Below are 27,564 nucleotides of genomic sequence, written 5' to 3'. Positions count from 1 at the left end.
ACCCAGAAATCTGGGGGTGAGCTGGAAATAAGAACCAACTTCTGGAATCCCTGCCTGGATCAGTTCTGCATCCCATTTCCAGCCAAACATTTCACCCAGGGCAGGGAGAACAGGCTCCAGGGGATCCCACGATCGAGGCAGCACAAGCCTGATTGTTCCATTTTTATTTTCCATGCTGACCTCCAACGGCCTCTCCAACACCTCTGCACCAGGGTGGAGCTGGCACCTGGCACTTGGACCCCCATGGATCCCCTCAACCTCTCGTGGTACGACGGGGACAGGAACTGGAGCCGGGCCCTGAACGCGTCGGACGCGGCGCAGAAGCCGCACTACAACTACTACGCCGTGCTGCTCACCCTCCTCATCTTCGTCATCGTCTTTGGCAACGTCCTGGTGTGCATGGCAGTGTCCAGGGAGAGAGCCCTGCAGACCACCACCAACTACCTGATCGTCAGCCTGGCCGTGGCAGACCTGCTGGTGGCCACGCTGGTCATGCCCTGGGTGGTCTACCTGGAGGTAAGGGTTTGGAATTCCTGGGTTAAGTAAGGATGGGGAGGGTTTAGCAGCCTGGAAATCAGCTCCTGCAAGGCCTCCTGAATTTCCCCAGAAGTGTTTTTCATTCCCTAAATACAGGTTTTTTCATTCCCTGAAGTGCAGGGTTCTTCATTCCTGAAATTGCATTTTTCCATTCCTGAAACTGGAGCGTTTTCGTTCCCAAAATCGCCTTTTTTTTCCAGATGGATGTGAGAGCAGGTGGCTTGAAACCCCAATGCTGCTCAGAGGACTAAATGACAGCCCAATTGCACCAGAAATACGGGGTCAGGAGGGAAAGGACCCCAATTTTGTGTTCAAAACCACGCCATGGGTATCACACTGAAACCACATCACATTTGTGCGACTGGAAGGGACCCACAAGGATCACTGAACCCAGCAATCAAAAAAAAAAAAATAGCAATCAAGGCCCTGTTTGTGAAGGGCTGCAGGAAGGCAATTGTGGAAGCAGGATGGGAATCCACAGCTTTTATGTCACAATATAGGAGAGAAAATCACTTTTCACACCTCTGCCTTCAGCACAGAACTGCCCCGAGTTTACAGTTAATTTCCAGGCACTCATTTCGGAGAGGGAATGATAACAGGAGAGAAGAGGGGAAGGAGCCATAATCAATGAGCCCCTGATGCAAAGCAAAACAAACCCACTGACGTGACAGGGCTGCCGAGAGAGCACAATGCTAATTATCACTCGAGTTAATGATTGTTTTCATGGCACCCAGAGAACCTAAAGCCTCGTGCCTCTGCTGAAGCTCATTGACACGGCCGCAGGCTGGTGGGAGGGCAGGGGCTTTTTATGTCCTTCTGCTGTGTTCCTTTTTTACCACAACCCATTGGGAGAAGCTCCTGCTCCCTCACGTCCGGCCAGAAGAATCTCTCAGACCCTTTTAGTTTTAAGGCAGAAGAATAAACCACAAATGAGGCAAAATTCTCTCCCCTTTCGGGATTCACGTGTCCAGGTGGTCAGGAGCCACAGCTGCCTTGATCTACCAGCTGGACAATTTTCTCCAGGTTTTGTGTCACAAGCTTAGGCAAAAACTAAAATCAAAGTGAAACACTTAAAACCCCCCCAGCCTTGGTGCAAACAGATCTTTTACCTCCAAATTTTGGAGGTTTCTCCTACATAAATGGGAGCACCAAGAGAAAGAACGGCAGTTCCCAGCTTCTGCCAAACCATGCCCTCAGGTTTTGCAGAGGTTTAGATCTGGCTGGAAACCTTTGCCTTTGGGCAAATTCTCCTCAAAGTTCCTGATGTAACTGTGTCTTAAGTGCTTTTTTAATCACCTAGTATTCATCTGTCACTCAGGCTTCAATGCAGTCATTCTTCCTTCTTTATGCTGCCTATGGTTATGTATATCAGAGCAGAAATAACTGAAGAATAGATATCTTATTCATTCTATTTTCAAATGCAGTAGGGCTCTATTTTTGTTAGCGGGAAATATACTTTTTTTTCATCACATGTCAAACACAGCAGTCCGAATAATTGCTATTAAACTTAATTGGCAAAGTTCAGCTTCAACAGCAAGAGAAGTGAAGAGAGAAAAGGCTACTGGTGCCTGGAAGTGTTATCATTAGTTCTTTGTCTTTAGCACATCGTGTGGGGCGTTAAAGGCTTTTCACTCTGAATTAAACTCATCTTGTTCACCAGAAAAAAAAAATATATATAAAGGTGAGGAATGCCTACCCGGATTTTTTAAACTAAGAAATGATGGGAAGCTCCTGCTCATCTGCTGCTGACCTTTGCTGGGTGTAATTGGAAAATTTGTCTAGGAAAAAGCTGTAAGTACAATTAGAGGTGTTTGGGAACTGAAATGAATGTATTTCCTGCCTCATTCTGCTTTGAAATACTTCAGAGAGCTGTTTAAGCTCCTTCATCTTCCCTTTTGCGTTGGAGGAGCCTTGTGCTCCCTGATGTCACTGGAATGTGAGCCCAGGTTTGCTGTTTGGGCTGCCCAAATCCGCAGAGAGCAGCAGGGTGGAATTAGGCAGGATGGGATCACACCGGCCCTGGGGGGAATGGTTTGGAAGGGGCAGAGCTCTGCCTTTGAACCAGCACAACCCCAACCACCCACCAGCCTCTCCATCTTGGTGCCAAACTCTCCTTTTGTGCCCTCTCAGCAGCCCAGCCCCAGGGAGTTGCTCACCGGCCCCGTTCTCTCTTCGCAGGTGGTCGGGGAGTGGCGCTTCAGTCGCATCCACTGTGATATCTTTGTCACCCTGGACGTCATGATGTGCACTGCCAGCATCCTCAACCTCTGTGCCATCAGCATCGACAGGTGAGGGCTCTGTGCCACCAGGCTGTGCCAAACCCAGGGCAGCAAGTCCCAGCCACCTGTGTGGTCTCATTTCACCTGGGGCTCGGAGGCTTGAAAACGGTGGGAGTTTTTTGAAGAGCAACTTAAAGGATCTCGATGAGCTCTGAGCAGGGATTTTGTCAGGAGGTGAGGAAATGCTGGTCCTGGGAATGCAGATGGGATCGTCTCTATGTTCCCATGAGCTTGGTCCTTCTGTTTGTATTCTGGGATGGTGCAGCAGGCCTTAGTGGGAAGCGGTGGAAGAAAAACTCCATGCTGAGCTGACCCAGCCTCACACCTCCTGGTGTGGCTGCAGCCACCCTGGGACATGTGAAACCTGCCTGGCCTCACACTCCCGTGCTGGGCCAGGAGCTGGGTGCAATGCCAGCCCTGGCAGGGTGACAGCAGGAGGTGTGTGTCCCCTGCAGGTACACGGCCGTGGCCATGCCCATGCTCTACAACACCCGCTACAGCTCCAAGCGCAGGGTCACCGTCATGATCGCCGTGGTCTGGGTGCTCTCCTTTGCCATCTCCTGCCCGCTCCTCTTCGGCCTCAACAACACAGGTGAGGGCCGTGCCACCTGCAGCTGGCTCCTGGCATCTCCCTGGGTCGCCAGGTAGCCAGGAATAAATGTGGGATCAGGTTTGAGGTGTACGTGAAGTGTTCCACTGTCATCCCTTACTATTTGCAGGCTCATTCTGGGTCTGTTTCATCTCTTGCTGTTCCAGAGCAGGTTTCAGATTCATCAGAACTGAGGTGATGCAGAAGTTCACACAACACCAATCTGTGTTACCTCAGCATTTGTCCACTACAAACTCAAAATCCTTCTCCTTTTAAAGCACATGAAAAGGAAACCCTTGGGACAAAACCTGCCCTGAGGCAGGAGAGAAAAGGACGGGCGGTTCAGCCAGCAGTTTTCTGGGAAGACTGGGTTGGGTACAGCATGGGATCAGCAGCCTTTAGCTGCAAGGCAAGCAGTAGCCAGGGGCTTTTGGGGTGATGTTCCTTCCTACAGCCTGAGGGGAGCTGGCGTGGTGGTCCCCTCAGCGGGGACAACAATCCTGAAAGGTTTTCTCTTCCAGATGAGAAGGAGTGCATCATTGCCAACCCTGCCTTCGTGGTGTACTCCTCCATCGTGTCCTTCTACGTGCCCTTCATCGTCACCCTGCTGGTCTATGTGCAGATCTACATCGTGCTGCGGCGGCGCAGGAAGCGCGTCAGCACCAAGCGCAGCAGCCACGTGCTGGACTCGGACACGCAGGCCCCCCTGAAGGTACCCAGCACTCTCCATCCTCCCCCTCCCTCCTCCTCCTGCCCCAAACGACCCTGCCTGGACTAGGCAGAGCACCGGCTCGCAAAGGAGGATGCTGTGGTCAGTTTGGGGTCCCAGTTGCACGCTCTGGGTTCTCAGCTTGCTGGCTGGTGCTCCTCAGGCCTTTCTGGATCTCAGGGGGTGTTCCAGCAGCAGATCTGCACCAGGAGCTTCTGCATGAACCCAGAGCATTTCCTTGGGCTGGGTACCCAAGAACAGAGGCTGCACCATTGTCTGAGTCAGGCCTGCAGAATCACAGAATCAAGGAACGGTTTGGGTCAGAAGGACCCTTAAAGACCACGGGCAGGGACACCTTCCTCTATCCCAGGTTGCTCCAAGCCCCATCCAACCTGGTCTTGGACACTTCCAGGGATGCAGGGGCAGCCACAGCTTCCCTGGGCAACCTGTGCCAGGGCCTCACCACTCTCGCAGGGAGGAATTTCTCCCTAAATATCCAGTCTAAACCCACCCTCCTTCAGCTTAAGTCCATTCCCCCATGCCCTACCACTCCAAGCCCCTCTCCAGCTTTCTAAGGTCTCCCAAAGCTCGGTGGCAATGCTTGGCACAGCTGGGGTGCCAAGCTCCTCCCTGGGAAGGACAGTTCTGCAGGGAAGCAGCCTCTGCCAGCAGGAGCTGTGTGTGAGGGAGCCCAGCTGGGCGGGCTGGGTGTGAAACCACTTGTCAAAACACTGCTCTGGCAGCACACGCAGCACAGCCGGGGGGATGTGCAGTCCCAGAGACTCCAGCTCCAAACTCTGCTGCCTCAGGGCCGCTGGAAAGGAGGCAGCGAGACAGGGACACGCAAACACCAGCAGAGCTTCGTGGCCTCCTTCTTCTGGTGAAGAGCACAGGGGGTAGCGGCCTCCATCACTGCTCCTTCTCACAGCAGTTTTCCATCCTGCTCAGCCCCTCAGCCACACTGATGAATTCCTGATTAATTCCTTTGTATTCCCACGTGCCTCCCCTTACCAGCTTCCCTTCCCAATCCCTCTCTGCCTGTGTAACCTCTGAGCTGGTGCTTGCCCCTTAGGACAAATGCACTCATCCAGAAGACGTCAAGCTCTGCACAGTTATTGTGAAGTCCAATGGGAGCTTCCAAGTTAATAAGCGCAAAGTGGTGAGTGTTAAAGAGAAGTGGGAGCTTTCCAGAGCCTTCAGCCTTCCCCTTCTCCCTCAGGACACAAGGTTAATTTATGTAGGGTGGGAGAAAAATAAACTTAAGAGCAAAGGTTACCATTCAATCTCAAAATTTAAATAGCCTTCCCATTCCTTGGAGTGAAGCAGGGGGTTTAAACTCACGGAGCTCAAAAAGCCAGATTAAGCTCACCTAAAGATCAGCTCTAAAAGCCATGGCATTTGAACATTTTTGTGCCTTTGATTTCCTTCTCCTCTCTGTAATTTAAATCTTGGACTGCATTGGCTTTGTTGGGTTTTGCTAGTTGATTCCATTTTTATTCATTTGCATTCCGAAAAGCTGAATAAAATCTGTGGAGAGTGGAGACAGCGTCTCCCCCACTTCTGAGCCTCTTTGTGCCAAAAAGGAGAATCCTCCAGTGCAGTTCTGTCAATCCCATCTGCCCAAAATATCCGTAAACACACCAGAGCCCTTTCTCCAGGCGCCATGCAGGGAGGGAGAAGAGGGATTGACTGCTCTCCAACATCATCCAGCTTCACTCTGTAAGGAATGTTCGTTGCTCCTCTCTGTGTATTTACCTGTCATTATGTTGTGGACATTTGATTCTTGTCCAGGAGGCAGAGAGTCACATAGAAGAGATGGAAATGGAGATGGTGTCCAGTACCAGTCCCCCTGAGAAAACGGCCCTCAAACCCACAGCACCAAGTAACCACCAGTTGATTGTGCCAGTTGCTTCTAATCGGGGCAACAACTCTACCCTGCAGGCACCCCTGAACAGCCCTGGGAAGGTGGAGAAGAATGGCCATGCCAAAGAATCCCACCACACAGCCAAGGTCTTCGAGATCCACTCCCTGCCCAACGGCAAGACGAGGAACTTGCTCAAGGCCGTGATCAGGAGGAAACTGTCCCAGCAGAAGGAGAAGAAAGCCACCCAGATGCTGGCCATCGTGCTCGGTGAGAGCGTGCCCTGGCTGCCCTGGGGGCCCTGCAGAAATCCCAGTGCCCGTGTCCAGTGCAGGCTGGTTCTCCAGGCCCCCCAGAATTCATTTCACCTGATACATTAGAGAACAGGCAGGCAAGGGGCTGCCCGTGGGAGGGGTCCCTCCTCTCCTGCCATGCACCGCTGGCAGTGCTGCCCTAAAGGTGCCCAAAGCCGCCCCTCTCGGGGGCATCTGGGCTCCCAAAATGGGGGAAAAGCTCGTGGGATTTCTGGAACAAAAGGCAGCAGAGCTCAGCAATGCTGGCACCTCTGAAGGGCAGAGTTTCTGCTGTGTCTGGGTGCATTACAGAGCAGAGGAGCTCTTTAGTACCTGGGCAGAACACAGACCAGGGCACTGAGCACACACACACCAAAATTCCTCTGGGAAACATATTCCCCTTCTGCCAAAGAGAACCTTACTGTTCTCACAGCCCGAGAATCTGCCCAGCTTTCAGCAATCAAAATCCTCCTCTCTCCTTTTCCCCCCCAGGTGTTTTCATCATCTGCTGGCTCCCCTTCTTCATCACTCACATCCTGAACATGCACTGCGACTGCAACATCCCGCCGGCCATGTACAGCGCCTTCACGTGGCTCGGCTACGTCAACAGCGCTGTCAACCCGATTATCTACACCACCTTCAACATCGAGTTCCGCAAGGCTTTCATGAAGATCCTCCACTGCTAAAAGTCACAAACAGCATCCGCATTTTTTTAGGAACGGAGGGGGAAGAGGAAGCGACGCCATTCACGCACAGCAGGGCAGCCTGGGAGGGGGCTGGAGCTCTTGAGTTGGGCACCACTCAGTGCCCAAGCACCTTGCGGGGATGGAGCGAGGTGGGAGGGTCTCTCACCCCGCTGGGTGACCTCTGGACCAGTCCCAAGGGCGCTTTTCAGAGCCACCCTCACACTGTGTTGGAAGTGGAAGTGCAAAAATTGAGGCGTTCTTGCTCGGTTCTCGCCCGTGGCCACCCGGCCTGGAGTGCACTGGACACAGAGTGGCCACGGGGCCGCGAGGAGGTAGCGCTGGGTCATCGGCACAACTCTCACCAAAGACAAGGCCACCCTTCCCTCTTGGCAGCAGGGGCCAGACAGGGCCTGTGGAAGCTCCGTGCAATAGCTTTGCCTTCACCTCGAGCTGGCTCACCCGGTGTTTAACTGCTGAAGCCTTCAGAAATTAAACAAAAACCAACCCAAAAACTTACAGAGGTCCCCAAGTGGGTCGAGAAGGTTCTGCCACCCACAGACCCAAGCCCTGCAGCAGCGTGGGCCTACAAGCCACGGGTGGAAGGGAGAAGGGGGCATCAATCTCATGCCAAACCACTGCATCGGTGTAAATAGGAATAGGATGGATTTTGGAGCCCAAGCCAAAAAATAAAAAAGAGATGGAGAGAGAAACTCAAGGAGCAGAACCTTGTCTTGCATGGTGTACATCCAACAGGACCCCCTCATCTCTCATCAGCGATTTCTGCCCACCAGCATCTCATCTCCAGGCTCTGCCCAGGGGTGACGCTCCGGGGAGGGGTGGCAGCGTGGTGAATGTACAGACATGAGGACACTGTGCCAGGGAGGCCCCCGCAGCCCCAGGGGCACCCTGAGCACGCCAGCCAGGTCAGGGCTGGTTCTTCTCACCTAAGTCAGGGACCCCAAGGAGCACCTCGGGTCTGCTTTGCCTCTGTCTCTCCACAGAGAGTGCAGAATAACATTGTGCCTAATTTAAATCAACAGTCAAGGAGATAAAACTGTGCATTTTGGAAAAAGCCAGAATAAAAACCCAAGAAAGCCCCTACCTGGGCCAGCTCCTGAGTCCAAGCTGGACTCTGGAAAGGTCTGGATGTTTCCAGCATCCTTTACTCTCTGCTATCTATTTTTCCATGGATTCTAAGAATTGAAACCCCATAAGAGCCTCATTTCACCATGCTGAATCTGGCACTGCCAAACCCACGCTGTGCTTGCTACTTGTACTCAGTTCACACGATATTTTGCAATATCTCTGTAAATAAAACACAGCAAGGTGAATAAAACCATGTGGAAATAGGTCTGGCTAGAAATTCCTGCAGGATGTGGAGCAGCAGAGGGTTGCAATAGCCATAAGCAGGGGCAGGCTCCCAGGGTGCAGTTTCCTGCTGTTTTCTAAAGGAGTAAAAACGCAATTGGGAGAGCAATAGAATCCCTTTTTTCTCTATGCAGTTTGTGGAATATCCACTCAGTTTCTGCTTCAGATGAGGTTGAAGATCTGCCAGGGTTTCCTCCAATTCCCTGGATTTCCTGTATTGCTAACAGCACTGTCCTGTGCTGCTAGGATGTGTTCCAGCTCTGATTCAGGAGGAGATTATGCCAAGCAGCTCTAACACGTAATCTCAGCTGTTTTCTAAAATTGAAGCAGCAGTCCCACCTTAATCCACAGGTTTCTGTTCTAAACCTGGCATTCCTAGATTGGGCTGGTATCCGGGGGATCTGATAGTCAGCCCACAGCCTTGTGTAACATTTGAACCTGGCTCTTCATAGCTAAAAACATCCAAATTGGGAGCACCAGCTTGAGAGATCTCAGGCACACATGAGCTGTTCCTTTTCCCCCCAGCTTTAACCAAACGAATTCACTCAGAGATGGGAATCAACTTGGACTCCTACCCCAATATTTACAGAATGATGCAAAGTCAGGAGGGCTTTGGGCAGAAAGATAGCAACAAGCTACTGGTCCATTTCCCAACTTATTGACAAGCAGAAAGATCCATTTGACTTAGGGAATTAATAGGTGGGAGCTGAACCAAAATAGTAAATATTCCATATATAGACAAAAAAGCTTTAAGGCATTTGGAAGTTGCCACAGGTGATGTTTGGCCTGTACTAAAACCTGGTGTGAGCCCTCAGGATATGTGGAATGTGAATAATCTCTTAACTTTGGGCTGTAATTTCACTTTGTGTCCAGTGTTAACCCAAAGAGAATCCTCATCTCCAGCGCTGTGTACCTTGCTCCCAAATTTTTTCTTCTGAATTTAGAAGCAGAACCTTACAGCTCAACCCACCTGAACCACTACCTGAAAAACTTCCAAAAAATGTCATGGAGGAAAAAAAGCTGCTGGGAAAGGGCCCATGTCCTTCATGTGCTGCCAGCTTGGGCCAAAAATCCCCAGGTATCATTTCCCAGAGCTTCAGTGGTCGCTGTGAGGAATTACCTGCAGCCCATCGTTCATCCCCAGGACATTTTAAGCTGCTCCTTCCTAACACTCCAGGCTAACGTGTGGGAATGTGAATATCCCCAGTGCCCTTGGGAAGGTGGCAATGCTAGCTCTGGCCATCTCTGCAGCAGGTTTTCCTTCCCCATAAAACTCCTGCACTTCCAGACAACAAATAAAGCACTTTGCACCCTGAACTGAGCCTGCAGAACCCTTTTGGAGACAGCACCAAAACTCATCCTCACCTCTGGCTTTCCAAGGAATAAAGCAAGGCCAAGAGCAAGGACAGTCTGTGCTGACACAATGAGAACCAGTGGCTGGGATGGAACCTGTTTGTAGGAGCTCCTCAGAACCCATCACGAGTCAGCTGCACCCCGGAGGACTCGGAGGCCTCTCGCCCACAGGTCTGAGCCTGGCAAATCCAGACCTCACTGTTCCTTCCACTCTGGAAAAAAAAAAAAAAAACCCTCTGCTTTCCCAAAGACTTCTGCTGGCAGGACGTGCTGGTGGTGGGAAGGGTTCAGAGCTGTTTTCTAAAAACACCTTAACGAGAAGATTTCATTTCTTTGTTCCTCAAGAACTTCAGAGCCTTGCTCTAGCCCCTCTTTTGTGATTCATTATTTATAATTGAAGCTTTAGTTCTGCTTATTGAGTCTTCCTGTTTCTGCTTTCCCTCCCTGTGATTCCCAGCTTGCTGCAGCCCTGGGTGGGGCTCTCTGCACCCCCAAACAGGTTTGAATTAAAAGCCAGTGAATTCTGCCTGCACTGTATTTGCTGCTTGCCTGCTTGCTCCCACTCCACAGAACTGTTTATCTTCCTGGCTGAAGAGTAAATTCACTCCAGTAGGTCTAACCAGCTTATCCAATCCTGCTGAAATAATAATAATAATAAAAAAAGGAAAACAGGAAAAATAAAGCCACTACCTCTTGTGGTGAAAATCCCCAGTGCAAACACGACTCCGCAGGGAGTCAGGAATGTATAAAATGCCCATCACAGGTACATGTGGCACCAACCAATGTCTTCATGCAGCACTGTAATTAAATAGAGACTTGCACAAGCCACCCTGATGTCGATCTGGTTGTTTTGTTCTGTTTTACACCAGTGCTGGTGCTTGGCTCTGAGGGCTCAGGCCCCAGGGAGCCACGGCTCTGCTGCAGAGTTCAAACACACACAGGAAAATCTGCCTTCACATGAGAGCTGGCTTTTTTCTGACTTGCTTCTCAGACTGTTCTCCCTTTCCCCCCCTTATCTCAGTCTGTCCTTGAGAATTCTGCTGTTTGTCTTGCCTGAAGCCACAAGAATCAGACACGGGAAGGGAGAGGTGCAGAAAGGCACAGACAGAAAGGAAATGGTCTGAAATTTCTCTCCTCTCCCAGACAGAAGTGGGCTGGGGAGGGTTGCAGGAGGAAGGGGTGGAAGGCAGAGGTGCCTGGCTGAATTCATGCTGGAGAACTTCATTGTTTCATTTAGGAGTATTTCTATTTATGCTGCACTGTTTCCTCAAGCTACACACTCAGGTGTTTGGTGTTTCTGCAGGTGGGCACTCAGCCAGGCTTCATCAGCACTTTTTAAATGAAGATTATTTTCTTTATATAAAAGAAGAAGAAAAAATAATAATAAAAAGAAAATCCTTCCCATTGCTAGGAAAGAAAACTGTCTGTCCATCTCCAGGAACTAACAAACTAAAATTTCAGTTTGTTGGCATTTCAGATACAAAGGTCTGCTCACTTTTGAGCCAACACAGAATAATCCCTGCTCTGAAGCCCTCAGTTTATGCAGAGACCAGAATCTCCAGAGCTGCTGAGTTCAAATGAGGCTGAATTCTCCTTCTTGGATGATTCAAATCAGTGCCACCATGACTGAGGGAAACGTAGGAGCTCCAAAGCCCCCCCTTCCCCCCCCAAACACATCAGAATAAATGATATTTTCAGATCAAACAGGACACACCAGGTTGTTTTCAGCCTGTCTGGCCTGAGCCTGGCAGGATCAAAGGCAGCTGCTCTGAGGTTCACCCTTACAGCCAAATTTTATTTCTGAGCCTGTGGACAAAACCCATTCACAGCATCCAAAAGAGATAAAAAGAAGGATCTGCCCATCTCCTGGGGCATCTGAGTGAGTTCTACTGCTCCAGGTCAGGCCTGACACATCCATGGGTGTGCTTTGTTCTGCACACCCAGGAAAAAAAAAAAAAGATAAAACCAGTTACTCTTGTTAAATTAACTCCCTCTCTTTAATCAAAGCTTCTTTTAATGACTCCAACTGCTCCCCCAAGTCTTCCTGACGGTACCAGCCTGTCTGCTTCATAAAGAGCTTTTGACTCACAAATAACAACTTTCTTCACCAAAGAAAGAGTGATCATGGTGGACTAAACATAATTAAGGCGCAATGAATAATTAACAGACCTAGAAATGCCTTTAAAGAGACTTAAGAAGCAAAGCAAAACCCTTTCAAATGAGAGGAAAACATTGTGCCTCACCAAGCTGCCATGCTGGGCCCGGGAAAAAGAAGTGGGCTAATGAGAGCAAGTGAGCACATTTAGCCAGTTCAGCTCTGCCTCCCTGCTGCAAGCCTCCCTGGCACGCAATCAACAGCAGCCTGGGCCCCGCTGAGCCTGCCAGGGGCACAGCACCCCCAGCCCAGCTGCAGCATCCGTGCCAGGCTCAGGGAAGGAAGGCAACAGCGCAGCTTTGTCCCTGCTCTTCTCAAAAGCCATTTTTCCTGGTTTTACCCAAGCCCCCGCCCGCCAGGGGAGTTGGTGACACGTAACAGGGGCACAAGGTGTTGCGCCTTGTCAGCAAAACAGCCACAAAAGCACAGGGAGCTGATGGAAATGGGCTCTGCAGGGGCATTGGGTGTTCAGCTGCTGTCCCTGCACTGGGGAGGCTCCTCAGCACAGAACAGATGGGGTGAATCAGCCTCCCAGACCTCCTGGCTGAGAGGGGACAGCCTCATCAGCAGGGCAGCGGCTGTGTCTCCTGCCTGTCCGGGATTTGGTGGCCAGAGGTGCCTCTGGACTCCTGACTCTGCACGAACAGGCTGCTTTCCCACCCCACGAGCCTTCATTCCCTCCCCTCCATTATCCCACAGAATTCCCTGCTGGAAGGGCTGCCCTGAGCCCCTTTGGGGCAATGCCACAGCCCAGCTCATCCTGGGGACAGAAGCTGCATCACCTTTTTACCCGGAGTCTGGGAGCCTTGGGATGGGGAATATCACAGGGATATTTAGGGTGACCAGTTCCTGCCCACAGCTTGCCACACTGCTGTTCAAATAAGCAGGGCCCAGGGACACATAAAGCTGTGCCTGTGGCCTCAGGACAGCAGGACAGAGGAGCCAGGCACTACTCAGATCCTTTTTCCCATGGCTGATCTTGTGGGCTTTTAATGCTGCACACTGGGAGAAAAATAAATCAGCAGAGTCCAAGTGTCCTCATGGCTGTTTCTGCTTCCTATCTGTATCCAGCTGCTCCATAAACCCTTCTGAACTGTGTGCAGGGCAGATGTAAAGGGCTGCAAACATCACCTGGGAGAAAATCAGGTCACAACCTCAGCCTTTGTCACTGCATCAAATGTTTCATAACAACCATTGTCAATATTTATTTAATAGTGCAGCCACAAAGCTGATTTTTCATTCAGGCCATGTGAAAAAAGCAAGAACAGCCCAAACTGACATCAGCCAGAAATGTAATCTCGTCCCCAAGTGCTAACAGCAACACGGAGAATCTCTGAGCAGCTCCTGAGCGTGAGTTCAGAGAGCTCTGTCAGATCACCAGCTGGAAAATGTACAAAGCTTCAGAGGGAAACCCAGGAGCTGCAAATCTGATTGAACAAGACAGGTTATGAGCTGGGAGCTCGTCTGTGTGAAGAAATGGGCAGTCAGTGGCAGTCTAAACAAATATGTACATCTCTCTCTCTGAACACCTCCCTCCCCCTGGGACAGCTCCAGTCAAAAACAAAAGTGACTTTGATCTGGCACAATTCTTCGAGTTTGCTAGGAAAAAAATCCCCCAGCAAGATGGCAAAGAGGCTGCTGTGGGTCCTGCAGAGGGACTTGGCACAGCAGTGACTGTGCTCACAGCGGGGCCAGCTCTGGGGGTGACAGGAACGTGGCATGACGAGCTCTGGGGAGTGGGGTAAACCCACCCTGGATCAAACCCACGGCGTGAGACGAGCCCATGACACGAAATGGTGACGATACCGTGATATTAAAGAGCTAAACTCCTGCCTCTGCCTCCCTCTGGGCCGTGGGCTGTGTTCCCTGCCAGGGAATCGCTGGGATAATGATGAAGAATGTGAGGGTTTGACCCAGAACAGAAGTGGGAATGGGCCCCAGAAGCCGACCCCACTGAGGGGGCTGGCTGAGAGCAGAGACAGCGGGGAAATGTTGGTGCCTTTGTGTCACTGAACACCCACCTGGCACCGCTCTGCTCTCACTGCCAGTGCAGGAGCAGGAGCAGGGGCTCAGCCTCTGCAGGCTGCAGCCTGGGTGCCAAAGTCACACCAAATTAACCTCGGGGACGCAGATTTATGATTGAATTATTGCGGCTGGCATTTTACTGCGCTGCAGTAATTGAGTTTGTGCGTGTTCCCAGCTGGTGGCAGATGCTCCGGGTCACATTCCTTCATCATGTTTACATCAAAATGCCTACCTGGAGCTTGCTGGGAGGGCAGATTATGCAGGCAGTGATTTGCTGGGGCTCAGGTAGTGCCTGGTAACCTGTTTAGCTCTGCCTTTGTGTCTGAGCCCCCCTAGCAAAGGGAATATTCAGCTCCTTGGCAGTTCCAGGTTGTCTGGGAAGGAACACGTCTGATTGCCTTTGTGATAAACAAGCCCTAAATCACTTCAAAGTTGAGGCCAGAATCACTGGGGAAGATTACAGACAGTGAAATAGTGGGGACTGGAAAGTGATTCAGAGATACCAGGGAAAATCACAGTAAATTTTACCTCCTTCTTAATTAAAAAAAAAAGCAAAAGGACGTTTTCCATGAGCAGACTGAGATGCTGTTCTCCACCCAGCCAGCCTGACAGAGCTGGGAACAGGCATTTAAACCCCAAAGCCTTGGGGGAAAGCTGTCACCCTGTGGGTGACGTTCCAGGGGGTTCATCCCAGCACATCCTTGTGCTGCAGGGGAAGGCAGAAGTGTGTTTAGGGAGGAGGAGCTGCATGGGGCTGCACGAGCTCGCTGACGGGTTTAACTCATTGGCAGGAAAGCTGTTTTTGCAGCAAGGCTCATCCTCCAGCTGCCTAAGTATCCAAAAGTCTCAAATCCATGCTGATGTTTGAGGCATCATTTGAAATTTCCCCCTCAGACTACAAACACGGTGAGGCCAAGGCACGGCCCAGATTTTCCAAGTGAATTCCAGGGCTGGGCACCCTACTGTCCTAGATGGGCTCTGAAAAAGGTTGGAAAATGTGATCTTGGAGGCCTTTCCCAACATTAATGATTCCGTGGGGCCAAGGAGATGCAGCAGCAAGCCCCACGAGCTGCTCCCAGACTCCCAAAATGACCTCAAAAGCAGCACTTTCCAAGCTCACCAGATTTCTGAGGAATTCCACTTTTTCTCTGTTTTTGTCTCTTTCTCTCATGGTGGTTGTTGATTTTTCCCTGTCACTTTTTAATGTCTGAGTGGGCTCATGTCCTGTGGCATTTTCCAGCATTCCCTGGAGCAGAACACGACCGTGCTCAGCCAAAAGGAGCAACACACTGGGCAGCAAACAGCCCTCAGCTCTCCCGGGAGAAATCCTGCTGGGGGTTACAAAACAAGGACTTAAACAAAATAAAGGCAGGGCAGCCTCAGCAAAACCTTTTGGCAGACTGGAGTCTTTTCCAAGGCGAGAAAATTAATTCCCTGAACTCCTCATAAGGATTTTTTCCTGCTTGGAGCAGATATTAAGAGTTTGCCCAAAGAACAGCAATAAAATCTTGCTGGTGGTAAGAACGCTGCTCTGCCTTGCTGAGGAACAGGCTGGTGCTGAAGAGCAGTGAAAGTGCCATGGAACGAGGCCAGAAATGCCCCAAACCTCAATTCTGTCAAAGCTGAATTTTTTCAGTGTCCACAATGTTTCTCTTTTATTTCTAAAGTAATGGCCCTGCAGCACAGCAGCAAACAAAGGCTCATTTTAGTCCTTATTGCAGCTAATTACTGCACCCCCTGATTGCTGACCCTGCGTAATGCTCCTCTCTGGAATTGCTCCAGATGGACTTGGAGTCTTTAATGGGATATTTTCTAACCAGCAAGGCTGGTGGGGGTTATTTATTTATTTTTATTCAGAAGAAATTCCCTCCAGGACGGGGGGGTTCAGTCACATTCTCTGGGTTTTCTCCTGGATGATTTGGAAGTGATCTCTGATATTTTTTTTAAGGGAAATTCAGAGCAATGTGTTCCAGGGATGGTTTTCTGTTCCTCCCAGCACGCTGCTGCCACTCCTTGCCACAAAAAGAGCTCTTCAGACTCACAGATTCCGTGATTCCGTGACCTCCCAAACCCAGGCTGAGCAGCAGATTCATGGCTCTCAACCTCTGAGGTGCCCTGTTGTTCTTACAGGAGGGATATAAATATTTTCCTGGGCTTTGTTTGGGTACAAAAGATTTTTCCCAAGGCCACAGAGGGTGTGAGGAGCACTGATGTGCCAAAATGAGAGCCTGAACTGCGGAATCTCCTCCCCAAACTGCCCCCACAGAGCTGAACTCCACCTCTCACCTCCAAGAACCTCAGGCTTTAAAAACAATCACTTTTGGGCTTGGGTTTGTGGGGTTTTTTTCCCAAATAAGAGAACGAGGCCAGTAGCAAATTGCACAAGAGAAGGGTTTCCTGCTGTGCTCTGAGCCAGAAGAGAGGAAAGCAGCAGCTGATCAAAAGATGTTGAACTTGCTGGGGATGAGATGCCTGCTAGGAGGAAACAGCAAGTGCTCCTTGATTCCCAGTCAGGCCCCTTTTCCCCATTATTCTAATGGAAGTGGAGCTCACACCTGCGTGCACTGATAGAACTGGGTGGGGAGCTGCTTTCTGAAGTGACAGCGTGGTTTTATTTCAAAGCAAGGGGACAAAACCCCTCCCCGGAGCTGGGGAGTAGCGCAGGGAAGGGCTGGGTAGCCCGGGCAGGGAGCAGCCCGAGCAGGGCAATTCTGCCAGGCTGTGGAAAGGCTGAGAGGAGCCAGGCACGTCTCACACTGACGTCTGACACAGCACAGAGCCTACAACCACCTCCTTGCAAGGAAAAGAAACACAGAATTCACTATTCCTTCTTACATTAAAATCACTCCCTCCTACATTCACATCATTGCTGTCAGAAACATCTTGATTTTCCACACCTAAGGGGCTATGGAAAAAAACAAGCATTTCTGCTAAAAATAAGGGTTTCTTTTTCCCCACAAGCTGTATTTATTCAGATCTCCTTTCCTCTAAAACGCAGCATTACTTTAATTTTAATTTAATCCCGTATCTGCATAATTGCAGCACTGCCAAACAAACAAATCACAGTCACTGGGAAGCAGGAGCAATGCAAAACGTGGATTTAACTGACTTCATTTCCAAACATTTTCCTGTGAACATTCCCCCACAGAAGAGCTGCACTTCTCACTGAGATGTCCACATTTTGATCACGACAAGCATCTCCCCTTCAAACAAATTTTACATCAGAAAATTTATATTATAGTCAGATCCTGCACTGAGAGCACTTAGGAAATCAATCCAGCCCCAGCTTTCACCCCTTGTGAAACCATCCCCTGGTTCTGGTGATTTATTTGCTCTGAGTTTCTTTGTGTGCTGTTTGTGGAGAACACCGGGTCTTAAAAGTCACACCCTGTGTCTTAAAAGTCACATCCATTTCCCATGGGTGTCTTGGATAGAAATGATGGAAAGGGAACGTGGGCAGCCCAGATGACACCCCAGGATTTACAGAGCAGGGGGTGACTCCAGCAGGGATCAGGGGGTGCAATGACATCAGCTTTAAGGGACCTTAAATTTCCCCCTCCAATTTTCCATCTTAACCAGGGGACCAACCCAAACCATCCTGGGATTCTCTGAGGGTTTTGGAGGGAAATTGATTTGAAAATATCCTCGTGGTTCAGGCTGTCTGGAACTGCTACAGCACAGAGAAGTTCAGGGCAGCACTCCAGAGTCATTCCACAGAATTCCCTGGCAAAATCAGCAACACCACCCTGCTCACCCAAGCAGCTCTGGGTACCTTAAAAACACAATTTTTGAGTCATAAAGGTCAATGATTTTGATCTTTTTGAATCCAAGCAAGCTGTTCAGGAGGTTTCTGGCCTGCTGCTGCTCCCATGCCCTGCCAGGAGCTGCCTTGGCTGTGAACTTTGGCAGCCCTTGGGTAAGAACATGAGATAATCAGCAGCAGATTTACCAGCAGGGACAAAAGACTGAAATGGAGTTGAAAAAGGGGGGAAAAAAAAGTGGGGGGATGGAGATCTACGAATAATTTTAGAAATAAGCTGCAAGTTGCACAGTCACAAAGCGGAGGCTGGAATGCACTTTTCCAGAGTTTGTAAAGACTCATTTAATTTCTATAGAAACTGAGCAGCAAACAGGTAATTTTCTCTGCAAATTGCTTCTATCACCTCTGGAATGCTTTGCAAGAGCAATGTATTTCCCTCGTGTCTTCTTAATCCCCTGTTATTTTCATTATAAATTTAATTAAGCTCTTGTAGAGAACATTCCATGACATACGAGCTGAGTTTTGTTTTTCTGCTGCAGCGGGGACAGAAAGGAGCTGCTGAATTATGTGGCAATTGGATTGCTTTTTTTCTGGGTAAATATTTCAAATGACACCAAGCAGGGGAGACATTTGCTGAATCAATACAGCTGAAGCTGAGGGAAGGAGCTGCACAGGAAGGACTGAGCATCCCAAGAATTCTTTCCAGCCAGGCCTCTCCTCCTTGGGCAAAATTAGGGAGCATCGAGAGCAGGTAAATCAGGGAAATGCCAGGCTTTTAATGCCCCACACAGCTGGGGAAAGGAAGGAAGGAAACTGAGGAGATGCTGGCACATCTCCTCATGGGATGGGATGGGATGGGAATTCACTCCGTGGTATTTGATGGGCACAAGCTACACAGATCCTTCACTGCAGTTACAGCAGCCTCTAATCCCACCCTGAACATTCCCTTTCCTTCTCCAGCCCTTTGAAAACCTGCATCACAAATCAGTATTTTCCTGCTGTCTCTCTGTTTCCATTCTTGAGGAATTTCTGTATACACCATGCTTTTTTTTTTTGGGTGGTCGTAGAAAAAGGTCCATTTTTTACACTCCCTGCAACCCAAAATGTCACCAACATTTCACTTCATAACCTGCCCAGCTCCTCACTTCACCAATGGCAAATGTTAAAAATGAATCATTTTATTACAATTTATTTTAAATGGTATCTAAAAGCTTTGGTGTCAAAGCATCGTGAAAAACTGGGTTTGAATCAAATACACATCAATTCTTTAAGTTAACATAAAATGAAAATGAAATTGGTAGAGGTTGAGCTGTTTAACCCCTCTTTTTAACCCGTTTAATCTCATGTTATCAGGCAATAACAGCTCCCCTGCAGAGCTGGGGGTGTTTGTTTCTATTTCAGCCTCTTCCCAGCTCAGGTCATCCTCCCACCAGGCACGTTTGGGAATGCTCAGGAGCCACAACGGGATTGCCAGAGCTGCACACAAGCGCTGCTCACTGTCACAAAGGAATCAAATCCACCAAGAAGATGGTTTTCACAGGAGGGATCAAGCTCTGGAACATCTTCCTGAAGGAAACCAGGAATTATTTCCCACGAGAGACACGACTCGGCCTGCAAACAGCCAGATCTAGTGTGGGATTATTCTGGAATTTCTTTTCCCTGTGCTGCATCCATTTCAATACTCTCTACCAGTGATTTTTCCTTCCTTCCTTGTTTTATTTGATTCTTGTTACAGAAAGGAGATGTCAGGAAATCTGACACATTGCTGTGCCAGCAGCAGGTGAGAAGCTCACGATTCAATTCCCACCTGTGCCAGGGCCACTTTACACCAATTTTCTCTGTAGGAAAACATGGAATAAAAGCAATAAAACCTGTGGAAGATGTGGGCATGTGCTGTGCACAGCTTCAGCACTGCCTGTGTGAACAGGGAGTGCATAAATCCCTGCACAGGAAGGATTCAATAGGAAAGCACTGCCTAAAGTATCACCAAGCCAAAATGTTCTACGAGCTTGGAAAAGAACTTGTCATCAAATAACTTCATTTTCTTTTACTCTCTTAAGTGTTCATCCTTAAAACCTTCCATTTAAAAAGGGAAAATATTTTCCTGTAATCAGCAGGTGACAGGACAAGGTGCTTTAAGGCATCACACCTGACGTGGGAAAGCTCAAGCTGTAAATTCCAGAGCTGATGAATTTACAAATCTGTCCTTCCTGGGATAAGTCTGGGTCTTGGAATCTTGGCATCATTCAGAGTCCTGCTCCCGGGTTTGTTCTCCTTGCCCTGGAGCAGGGTGATGATGTTTTCCCGCTGGTGCCTCACTGCCAGCTGCAGGGCCGTGCACCCGGTGATGTCCTCCACGTCCAGCAGAGCCCCTGCCTTGAGCAGGGTCTTGATGATGGCCATGTTGCCCTTGAGGACGGCGAGGTGCAGCGGCGTCCAGCCCACCTTGTTCCTGGCGTTGACGTCGGCCTGGCACTCCAGGAGGTTGATGACGCTGAGGAAGGAGCCCCTGAGCACTGCGAAGTGCAGGGGGGCCCAGTGGGACCTCTCGGCCGTGTTGGGGTCGGCCCCGCAGCGCAGCAGCTCGCTGACCACCGGCTCGTCCCCGTAGCGCGTGGCCAGGTGCAGGGGGGTCCAGTCCATGCTGCCCTTGGCGTCCAGCCGGGCACGGCTGCCCTTCAGCAGCCGGATGATCTCAATGTGCCCCTTGAAGGAGGCCAGGTGCAGGGGGGTCCAGCCTTTGTCCGTCCTCAGCTCCACGTTGGCCCCGTATTTGATGAGTTTCTCGCAGATCAGGTACTTGCCCCTCACCACGGCCAGGTGCAGGGCGCTGTAGTGGTTCTGGTCCAGGCTGTTGACAGAGATCCCGTTCTTCAGCAGATAATGCACCACCCTGAACTTGCCCCTCTCCACAGCCACGTGCAGCGGGGTCCTGAGGTTCTTCTGCTTCCTCTCCAGGTCGGCTCCCTGGCTGGCCAGCAGCTTGACCAGGCCGACGTGCCCGAAGCAGGCGGCCACGTGCAGGGCGGTCTTGCCGTCCACCTCCTGCGTGTTGGAGTCGGCCTGGCGGGACAGCAGCACCCGCGCCACGTTCTCGAAGTTGTTCTGGGCCGCCAGGTGCAGCGGGGTCCAGCCGTCGTGCTCCTGGGCGTTGACGCGGGCCTGGTGGTCCAGCAGTAGCCGCACGGTCCTGTCGTCGCCGTGCTGGGCGGCGAAGTGCAGCGGGGTCCAGCCGTCCTCGTCGGGCGCGTTGACGTCGGCCCCGTGCTCGATGAGGACGGAGCAGATCTCCGGGAGCCGCCTCTGCACGGCCATGAGCAGCGGGGTGCAGCCGCAGCCCGCCGGGCTGTTCACGCTGGCCCTGCAGCTCAGCAGGAAGCGCACCTTGCCCACGTTGCCCTGCATCACCATGAGGTGCAGCAGGGTCAGGCCGTTCTCGTGCACCCTGCAGAGCTCCTCGGGCACCATCTCCTCGGGGCTCCCAGCCTCCCTGCACGGAGGTGGGACAGGAACCTCCTGGTTATCCTTTCCTGAAGGCAGGGACACAAAATGGGAGAAAAAAAGAGTGAAACAGAGTGAAAAACTCCCAAGAAAGGAGGGAGAGCATGTGACTCCTGATAGAATGACATGAAATAAAGTCATTTGAGAGACAAGGAATATAAAATAAGGCCAGACATGCAGTGGGATATTTGGCCTCTCCCTCACAGTATCTATTTCCTGTATGGTTCATTTTCCTTAACTCAAAATGTCACCCATGTGGAGAACCTTATGAGCCACATCCTACAAAAAACCAGACAATTTTTGTAGCTTCCCCTGCTTTAATTTTCAATTATAAAGTCAGTCCCCTACTTACCCCCACTCCTGGTGTCTCGGGGGAAGGTGAACTCCTCTTTGTCACTCTTGTTTTCAGAAAGGGGGAAAGAAAAAGGGTAAGACAAAGTGTTTATTTGCATCCTGTAATGTTTGCACAAAGTTCTTTGCTGCTGCTCTGCAGTTTTGTATCATCATTTGAGAGTTTTTTATCCAATCCGATTTTTGCACCCAAAACTCAGCTGAGCAAATCATGACACAACAGGAATGGAGGAGCCTGAAGATGATCTCTGGATATCCATGAGCTTTTCCTCCTCATGCTCATTTGCTCCCAAATGCACACATATTCTGCTTCCTGACTGCACGGCAGCATCCCAAAATTATTTCCTTTGTTGTTTAGGGACCCCGAAGCCCCCACCTCTTCAGGCCTCTGGTTGCTTGCACAGCTTGGCAAAACCCCCTAAATACCAATAATTCCCAACTCCTATTTCTCCCTGTTTTCTGGGCACAGTTACTCCAGTGGCTGGGATTACACTGTGACTAGCCAGAAGCCTGATTTTTTTTCTTAGCCAGAGAAACACGGGGATTTGAAACTATTTTTTAAATTTCTGTGAGAGTTGTTCAGTCTGGAACATCCTCAGTTCTGTGCCATGAGCAGAACCCCTGTGATTCTGTGTTTGCTTGTGTTTCTTTCAGTCTCTGAGGCCACCATGATAAACCCACTTCACCTGAGCAGGTCTGGAAAAGGGTTTTCCTCTCGGACTATTTAGTGCATTTGTTAATTAATTTGCAAGTGTCTTATCCCCATAAATGAATTACAGAGGCACAACCTGTGCAGACACACCCTGCAAAGGTGCTGATGTGCACCTCTGAGAGGGGAAACAGCCTCAGGATCTGGTAAGAACAAGGAGAAGACTCAGTGGAACTTCCTGAGGGGTGCTGGGGGTTCTCCTCACCTGCTGGCTCCTGGAGATGGCCGGTTTGTGGGACATCTTCCTGACAAGGCGCTCGTTCTCCGGGTCCAGCACCAGGCTCTGGATCAGTGCCAGCAGCACGTCTGTCTCCACAGGGATATCTGCCAGGGCAGAGCAGTTCAGCTGTGCAGGCTGCCCAGGGGTCCAGAGCCAGGCAGGACCCACGTGACAAGGAAGGGAAAAGGGATGAAGGGGATGTGTGACAGCAAAAGGGCACCAAGCTGTTAAATCTTGGAGATGTAGCCGGGAAAACTACACATAAACTTATGCCCTGCTTGTCAAGCCATGGGGCTGACCCTCGGCTAATCCACATCCCAGTCCCACCTGCAAAGCTTGGCCTCTGCTTGGGGTCTTGGTCCCAGCACCTCTTCATCAGGTCGACCATCTGGTGGCACTCCCCGGGCCAGTCATCCCTGACGAGCTCCAGCCCCGGCCTCTTGCCCGCTGCCACCTTCACTATGATGGCCATCATGTTGGCCCCTGGAAGAAACCAGCACACTCTGGGTGTTCTCCCTGGGAAAACGGCTGGAATAAACATTCCAGAGGTGCAGGGCTCGTGTTTACCTGCGTAAGGTTTCTTCTGCATAAGGACCTCCCAGATGACGATCCCGAAGCTGCAGGAGAGCAGAGACCGTGAGCACTTGGGCATTAAGTGCACTTACTGCTTCTGCTTCTTGAGAAATGGGAAAACCAGCAAGGAAGTTCTTCAGGAGGGAAGGATTTCAACCCCCAGGCCAAAAAAATCAGGCCTTATGATTCTGCCTCGTATGTCTCTCTTAAGAGTGGGGTCATCACACTCCAAAGGGTCTGTGCAGTGAATGAGTGACTTGGAGCCTTTCCTGTCAAAGTCAGGCTCTCAGTGCCTTTTTTCCACTTTATTCACATTGGGGTTTAGAGCCCTGGGAACTGCAAGTTCCTGTGACCATGCAAATCTCCCTTTCCCTCTCGCCTTGGGTCACTCTGTGCCGTAGAGGCCAGGGAGCTGAGGGCTTTCCAGACACAGACATGGAGCTCCTGTGAATGTGCTGCAAAGCTCTTTGCCCAAAAGGAAAAAAGCCAAGTTGAAATTTCTCGGCCCATTCCTGACCAAAATGAAGCTGAACACTGAGGCTGATAAGCCAGTATTGAGGTTGTTTTAAACCCAGAATGAATCTCAGCAGTGACTGGGATGAAAGAGCAGCACTGGCTGTTCTGGGCTCTGATCTCAGTCATTTTTATAAGAACTCACAGCAACAAAACAGGGTGTGATGGCACCTGGCAGTGTTGCAGCTCCCCTGGCTGTGTGTAAGAGCCTGGGGACACCCCTGGGTGCCCCGTGGCAGCCCTCACCTGTACACATCGTACTTGATCCCCGGGGGTTTGCTGTTCTGCAGGAACATTTCGGGGGGGATGTAGCTCAGAGTGCCCCTCAGAGCTGAGCTCTCGATGTACTGCATCCTGCTGGATTGCTCCATCCACTTGGACAGCCCAAAGTCCGAGATCTGCAAGCAGAAACAGGGAAAGTGCCCCAAAATGCGTGCTCACACTCGTCCCTCCTCCTGTCACCCGGACATCCTCCCATCCTTTGGGATCAGGGACAGGAGAAGGTGCCCAGCAGCTGGAACCTGACAAAACCCTGACAATTTGCAGCCACTGAGTCCAGTTGGAGCCTTAAATTCCCAGTGCTGGCCCAGATTCCCTGTATGATCTTGAGAACACCATGTAATTTGTACACCAGCTACTTCTTAAAAGCCCCACAGGTCAATCTTTCACGGAATGTTCCTGAAGAACCTGATTTACTGGGATACTCGTTTGGCAAAAAGAACCTCTCCCTTATTTGAGAATTAACGAACCCAGCACTAAGGCCATACCTTGACATGCATATTCCCATCCAGGAGGACGTTCCCTGGCTTCAGATCCAAGTGCAGCAGAGGAGGGCTCATGCTGTGCAGGAAATTCATGGCCAAGCCCATCTCATGGATCACCCGGAATTTCAGCTGCCAGGACATTCTGTGAGTGGGAAGGATCCTCTCCAAGGACCCCCTGGCCATATATTCCATCACTATCCCCAGAGGGCTGTTGCACACCCCGTAGATGGTGACGATGTGCTGGAATTTGATTTTCTCCATCTTGCTTGCCTCCTCCATTAGACAGTTCATGCTGGTCCTGGAAAAACGAAAACAAAACCCAAAAAATACAGTGGAAGCAAGAAATTTTATCAGTTGGTCCACAGGCTCAGTAACTCTGTAGTAACTCAGTGACACCCAGCCTTTCTGAGCACTGCCTACCCCAAAAACGTTCATCCCAATTTCCCCTTGAGTTGATGATAATGGTGCCACACAGTGATCCTCTGCAGACTAAAATCTGACATAGAAGGTCTTGGGACTTCTCAAAATGAGCTGAGGTTTATTTGGGCAAAATCAGCCACCACAAGGAAAGAGATTAAAAACTTGCACTTATTTCGGTCCTTAGCAGGCCTCCAGTGACCACAGAGAGCCTGTGCTTGTCACACTCTGGTGAAACGGCTCTAAACTGCCAGAGGGCAGGGCCAGCTGGGATACTGGGGAAGAATCCTTCCCTGTGAATGTGGTGAGGGGCTGGGGTGGAATTCCCAGAGGCTGCTCCATCCCTGGCAGTGCCCAAGGCCAGGCTGGAGCAGCCTGGGACAGTGCAAGGTGGCCCTGCCCATGGCAGGGGGTGGCACTGGATGAGCTTTAAGATCCCTCCCAACCCAAACCACTCTGTGAGTCCATGAAATTCCCGGTGTTTCCCTGGCAGCAGGATGCCAGGAGCAGGCACAGCCCCGTGTCACGCCTTGGCCATTCCTGCAGCTCCACCTGTGCCTGCAGCCCTCTGTCCCTGGGCACTGTGACTCTGCTCCCAGGGGGAACCCAGGCACGTCTGCTCCTCGCTGCCAGCTCTGGCAGACCTGGTTCTCCAAAGTTTCACCCTTCCCGACCTGCTGAACGAGTTTGAGGTGCCCGGAGCGCTCCGGAAGCAGCCAAGCAGCAAAGTGCCAGGAGTGCCTTTAAAAAGCACACCCTGGGAACGGAGCTGAGCTGCCAACAATTAGGCCAGGCCATTAATTGATCTAAAATGGTTCAGCCAAGCAAAATCTTCTGCCAGACTTCCTCTGGCAGGCTCCTCACAGCGAGACCTCCCTGTGGGCTGAGGAATCTCAGGTATTTTACTACAATTGATAAGACACAGAAGTAAAACTGATTAATTTGACTCTTTTTTTTCCTCCCCCAAACAAGAACAAAATGCAAATATAATATCTGCAGAGCAAACTGAGGACAGTCACTGCTCAGCCTGAGCTCAGTTGTTGTCAGTAACAAGAAATCACACAAGTGTGAGATTTTTACCCAGGCAGGATCCTTCCAAGTTGAATGGAGTGAAATTTTAAATTAAATAACTTCATCAATGCAGTTGTTTCTCCATCAGCTCTGGCTGTATTGGATGTTTTATCAGCAGTGGTTGTGATTACCTGGCCCTGCTCCATCTCCAGACCCAAGGTGGGCACCAGAAGGGTCTCTGCAGGTGAGAGAGCAAGAAGTCGAGAGGAGCAGGCGCTCCATGGAGAGGAAAGAGATGTCTGGAGGCTACGGGAGCAGGGCAGTAAAACCAGCTGTAAATCCTCTGCCCCTCATCTCTAAACCTGGTGATTTGGATTATTAATTCAGTGTGATTGATACACATCAGCCCCAATGGGCAGTGAAAGCTGCAAGTAAGTCACCAGGCTGCTTTTATGCATGTTTGAGATGCTGCCCTCAGCCCCAGATGTCAGCCCTTGTTCCTTGTATCCCTTTGCACATCCACACACGAGACAGGGAAAGGCAGCACTCCACACCCTTTTCCCACTCCCTTTGGGTGCCAAACCCTCGACTTTCCCTTTCCCTGAGTTTTAACCCCAAGTCCATCCAGCTGGGATGGCCAGTGAGGAGCGGAGCAGAGCAGAGCAGGGTTACCTGTCCGTGCTGGAGTCCTGCAGCAGGTACGGCGAGCACTTCACTGCATAGACCGTCCTCCACCTCCTGTGCTTCACCTGGTACACGTGGCCAAAGCCTCCGCTGGCCACTCGGACCCAGTCATCCTCGAAATCCTCCTTGTTGAACACGGTCAGGCTGCCCAGCTGCCGGCCCCGCTCCGCACTCATGGCACAGCAGGCACAGCCCGGCTGCTCCTCCTGCCTGGCTGCTGGCAGGAGGCACCGAGGAGCTCAGGCTGCCCTGCCCTGCCCGGGGAGGTGGGGATTCACCTGAGGGGAGCCCTGTCAGCTGCTGCCAAGAGGTGGATCCTCAGTGTCGCCGCGTTCAGTTCACACAGGAGCTGCATTAATTCCAGCCTGGGCATGTGGCTCTGCTCTCTCCTCTCCAGCGCTGGGTGGGCAAATCCTCAAAGAATTCCAGGTGGAAAATGGTGCAAACAACAACCCTTTAGTGATTGCTGAGGATGGGATTCCTCACCTGAGGCATCCGAACAGCCTGGGGGAAAGGGAGGTGGGGAAGTGGGGCTGGGTGATGCTTGAAGGGAACAGAGAAATGCACGAGGCTCCTGTGCAGAATTGTACATGAGAGAGGTGGAAAACACTCTAGAAAGATGAACAGAGGAATAAAAAAAAACCCAGAAGTAGCTGGATGGAGAGGTGGAAAACACTCTAGAAAGATAAAGAACAGAAAAAAACCCCAAACAACCAGAACTAGCACATGAGTGCATGAGCCTGAGAAAATACCTCAGCAGAAATACCAGAAATGTGGTAAACCAGAGCAGTCCCCTCAGGGATAAAATAAAATCTGCTGTCAAATCCCTGGAAAAGGGTGTTTGGAGGAACTAAGGCTGGTCAGAGCAGTTCAACCCTCCCCGTGTGAGCACCAGGAGCAGCACGCACACCTTCAGCTGTAAAAGGGTTTAAAGACACTTGTCTGGGTCTTGTGAATTTGTGTCTTTAATGCCTCAGCTCTCTCTGGAGGTAACTCAGTGTCAAAAACGAGGTGGTGCTGCTTTCCTCAGTGCTACTGCAATACAAATAATAATTAGCACTGCTGCAGGGTAATTGTCTCACTGCCAGTAACCTTGACTTGGGATTTTTAGTTCTGCAGCAGAATCTTGAAGAAAACCTTGGAGGAAGCCTGACCCAGGTGGAACTGTGAGTTACTTCTGTTACACTGACACGAGGTGCCCCAGCA

At 50.6% G+C, this 27,564-nt stretch overlaps 2 protein-coding genes across 3 annotated transcripts; one reads left to right on the top strand and one right to left on the bottom strand.

Moving 5' to 3' along the window:
• Positions 1 to 243: 243 nt before the first annotated feature.
• Positions 244 to 6,954, top strand: DRD2 (dopamine receptor D2; the record flags this gene model as incomplete). 2 transcript variants are annotated; one of them, XM_082296874.1, is made up of 7 exons in its annotated part: positions 244 to 516; positions 2,716 to 2,825; positions 3,272 to 3,408; positions 3,927 to 4,117; positions 5,187 to 5,273; positions 5,906 to 6,245; positions 6,761 to 6,954. In XM_082296874.1, 7 exons carry the CDS (start codon positions 244 to 246, stop codon positions 6,952 to 6,954), a joined length of 1,332 nt encoding a protein of 443 aa, XP_082153000.1. The 2 variants fall into 2 exon arrangements, with proteins under 2 accessions (XP_082153000.1, XP_082153001.1); XM_082296875.1 differs by lacking the exon at positions 5,187 to 5,273.
• A 12,854-nt stretch (positions 6,955 to 19,808) lies between these two features.
• ANKK1 (ankyrin repeat and kinase domain containing 1) lies at positions 19,809 to 26,534 on the bottom strand (the record flags this gene model as incomplete). Its single annotated transcript, XM_082296934.1, has 8 exons — positions 19,809 to 21,145; positions 21,469 to 21,514; positions 22,382 to 22,500; positions 22,724 to 22,879; positions 22,964 to 23,013; positions 23,729 to 23,880; positions 24,250 to 24,544; positions 26,347 to 26,534. 8 exons carry the CDS (start codon positions 26,532 to 26,534, stop codon positions 19,809 to 19,811), a joined length of 2,343 nt encoding a protein of 780 aa, XP_082153060.1.
• Positions 26,535 to 27,564: the final 1,030 nt, after the last annotated feature.

Source organism: Coloeus monedula (genome assembly GCF_965178545.1).
Source record: "Coloeus monedula genome assembly, chromosome: 25".
Taxonomy (NCBI): domain Eukaryota; kingdom Metazoa; phylum Chordata; class Aves; order Passeriformes; family Corvidae; genus Coloeus; species Coloeus monedula.
The sequence above is the reverse complement of the archived record's forward strand: the minus strand, read 5'-3'. Positions and strand labels throughout refer to the sequence as shown.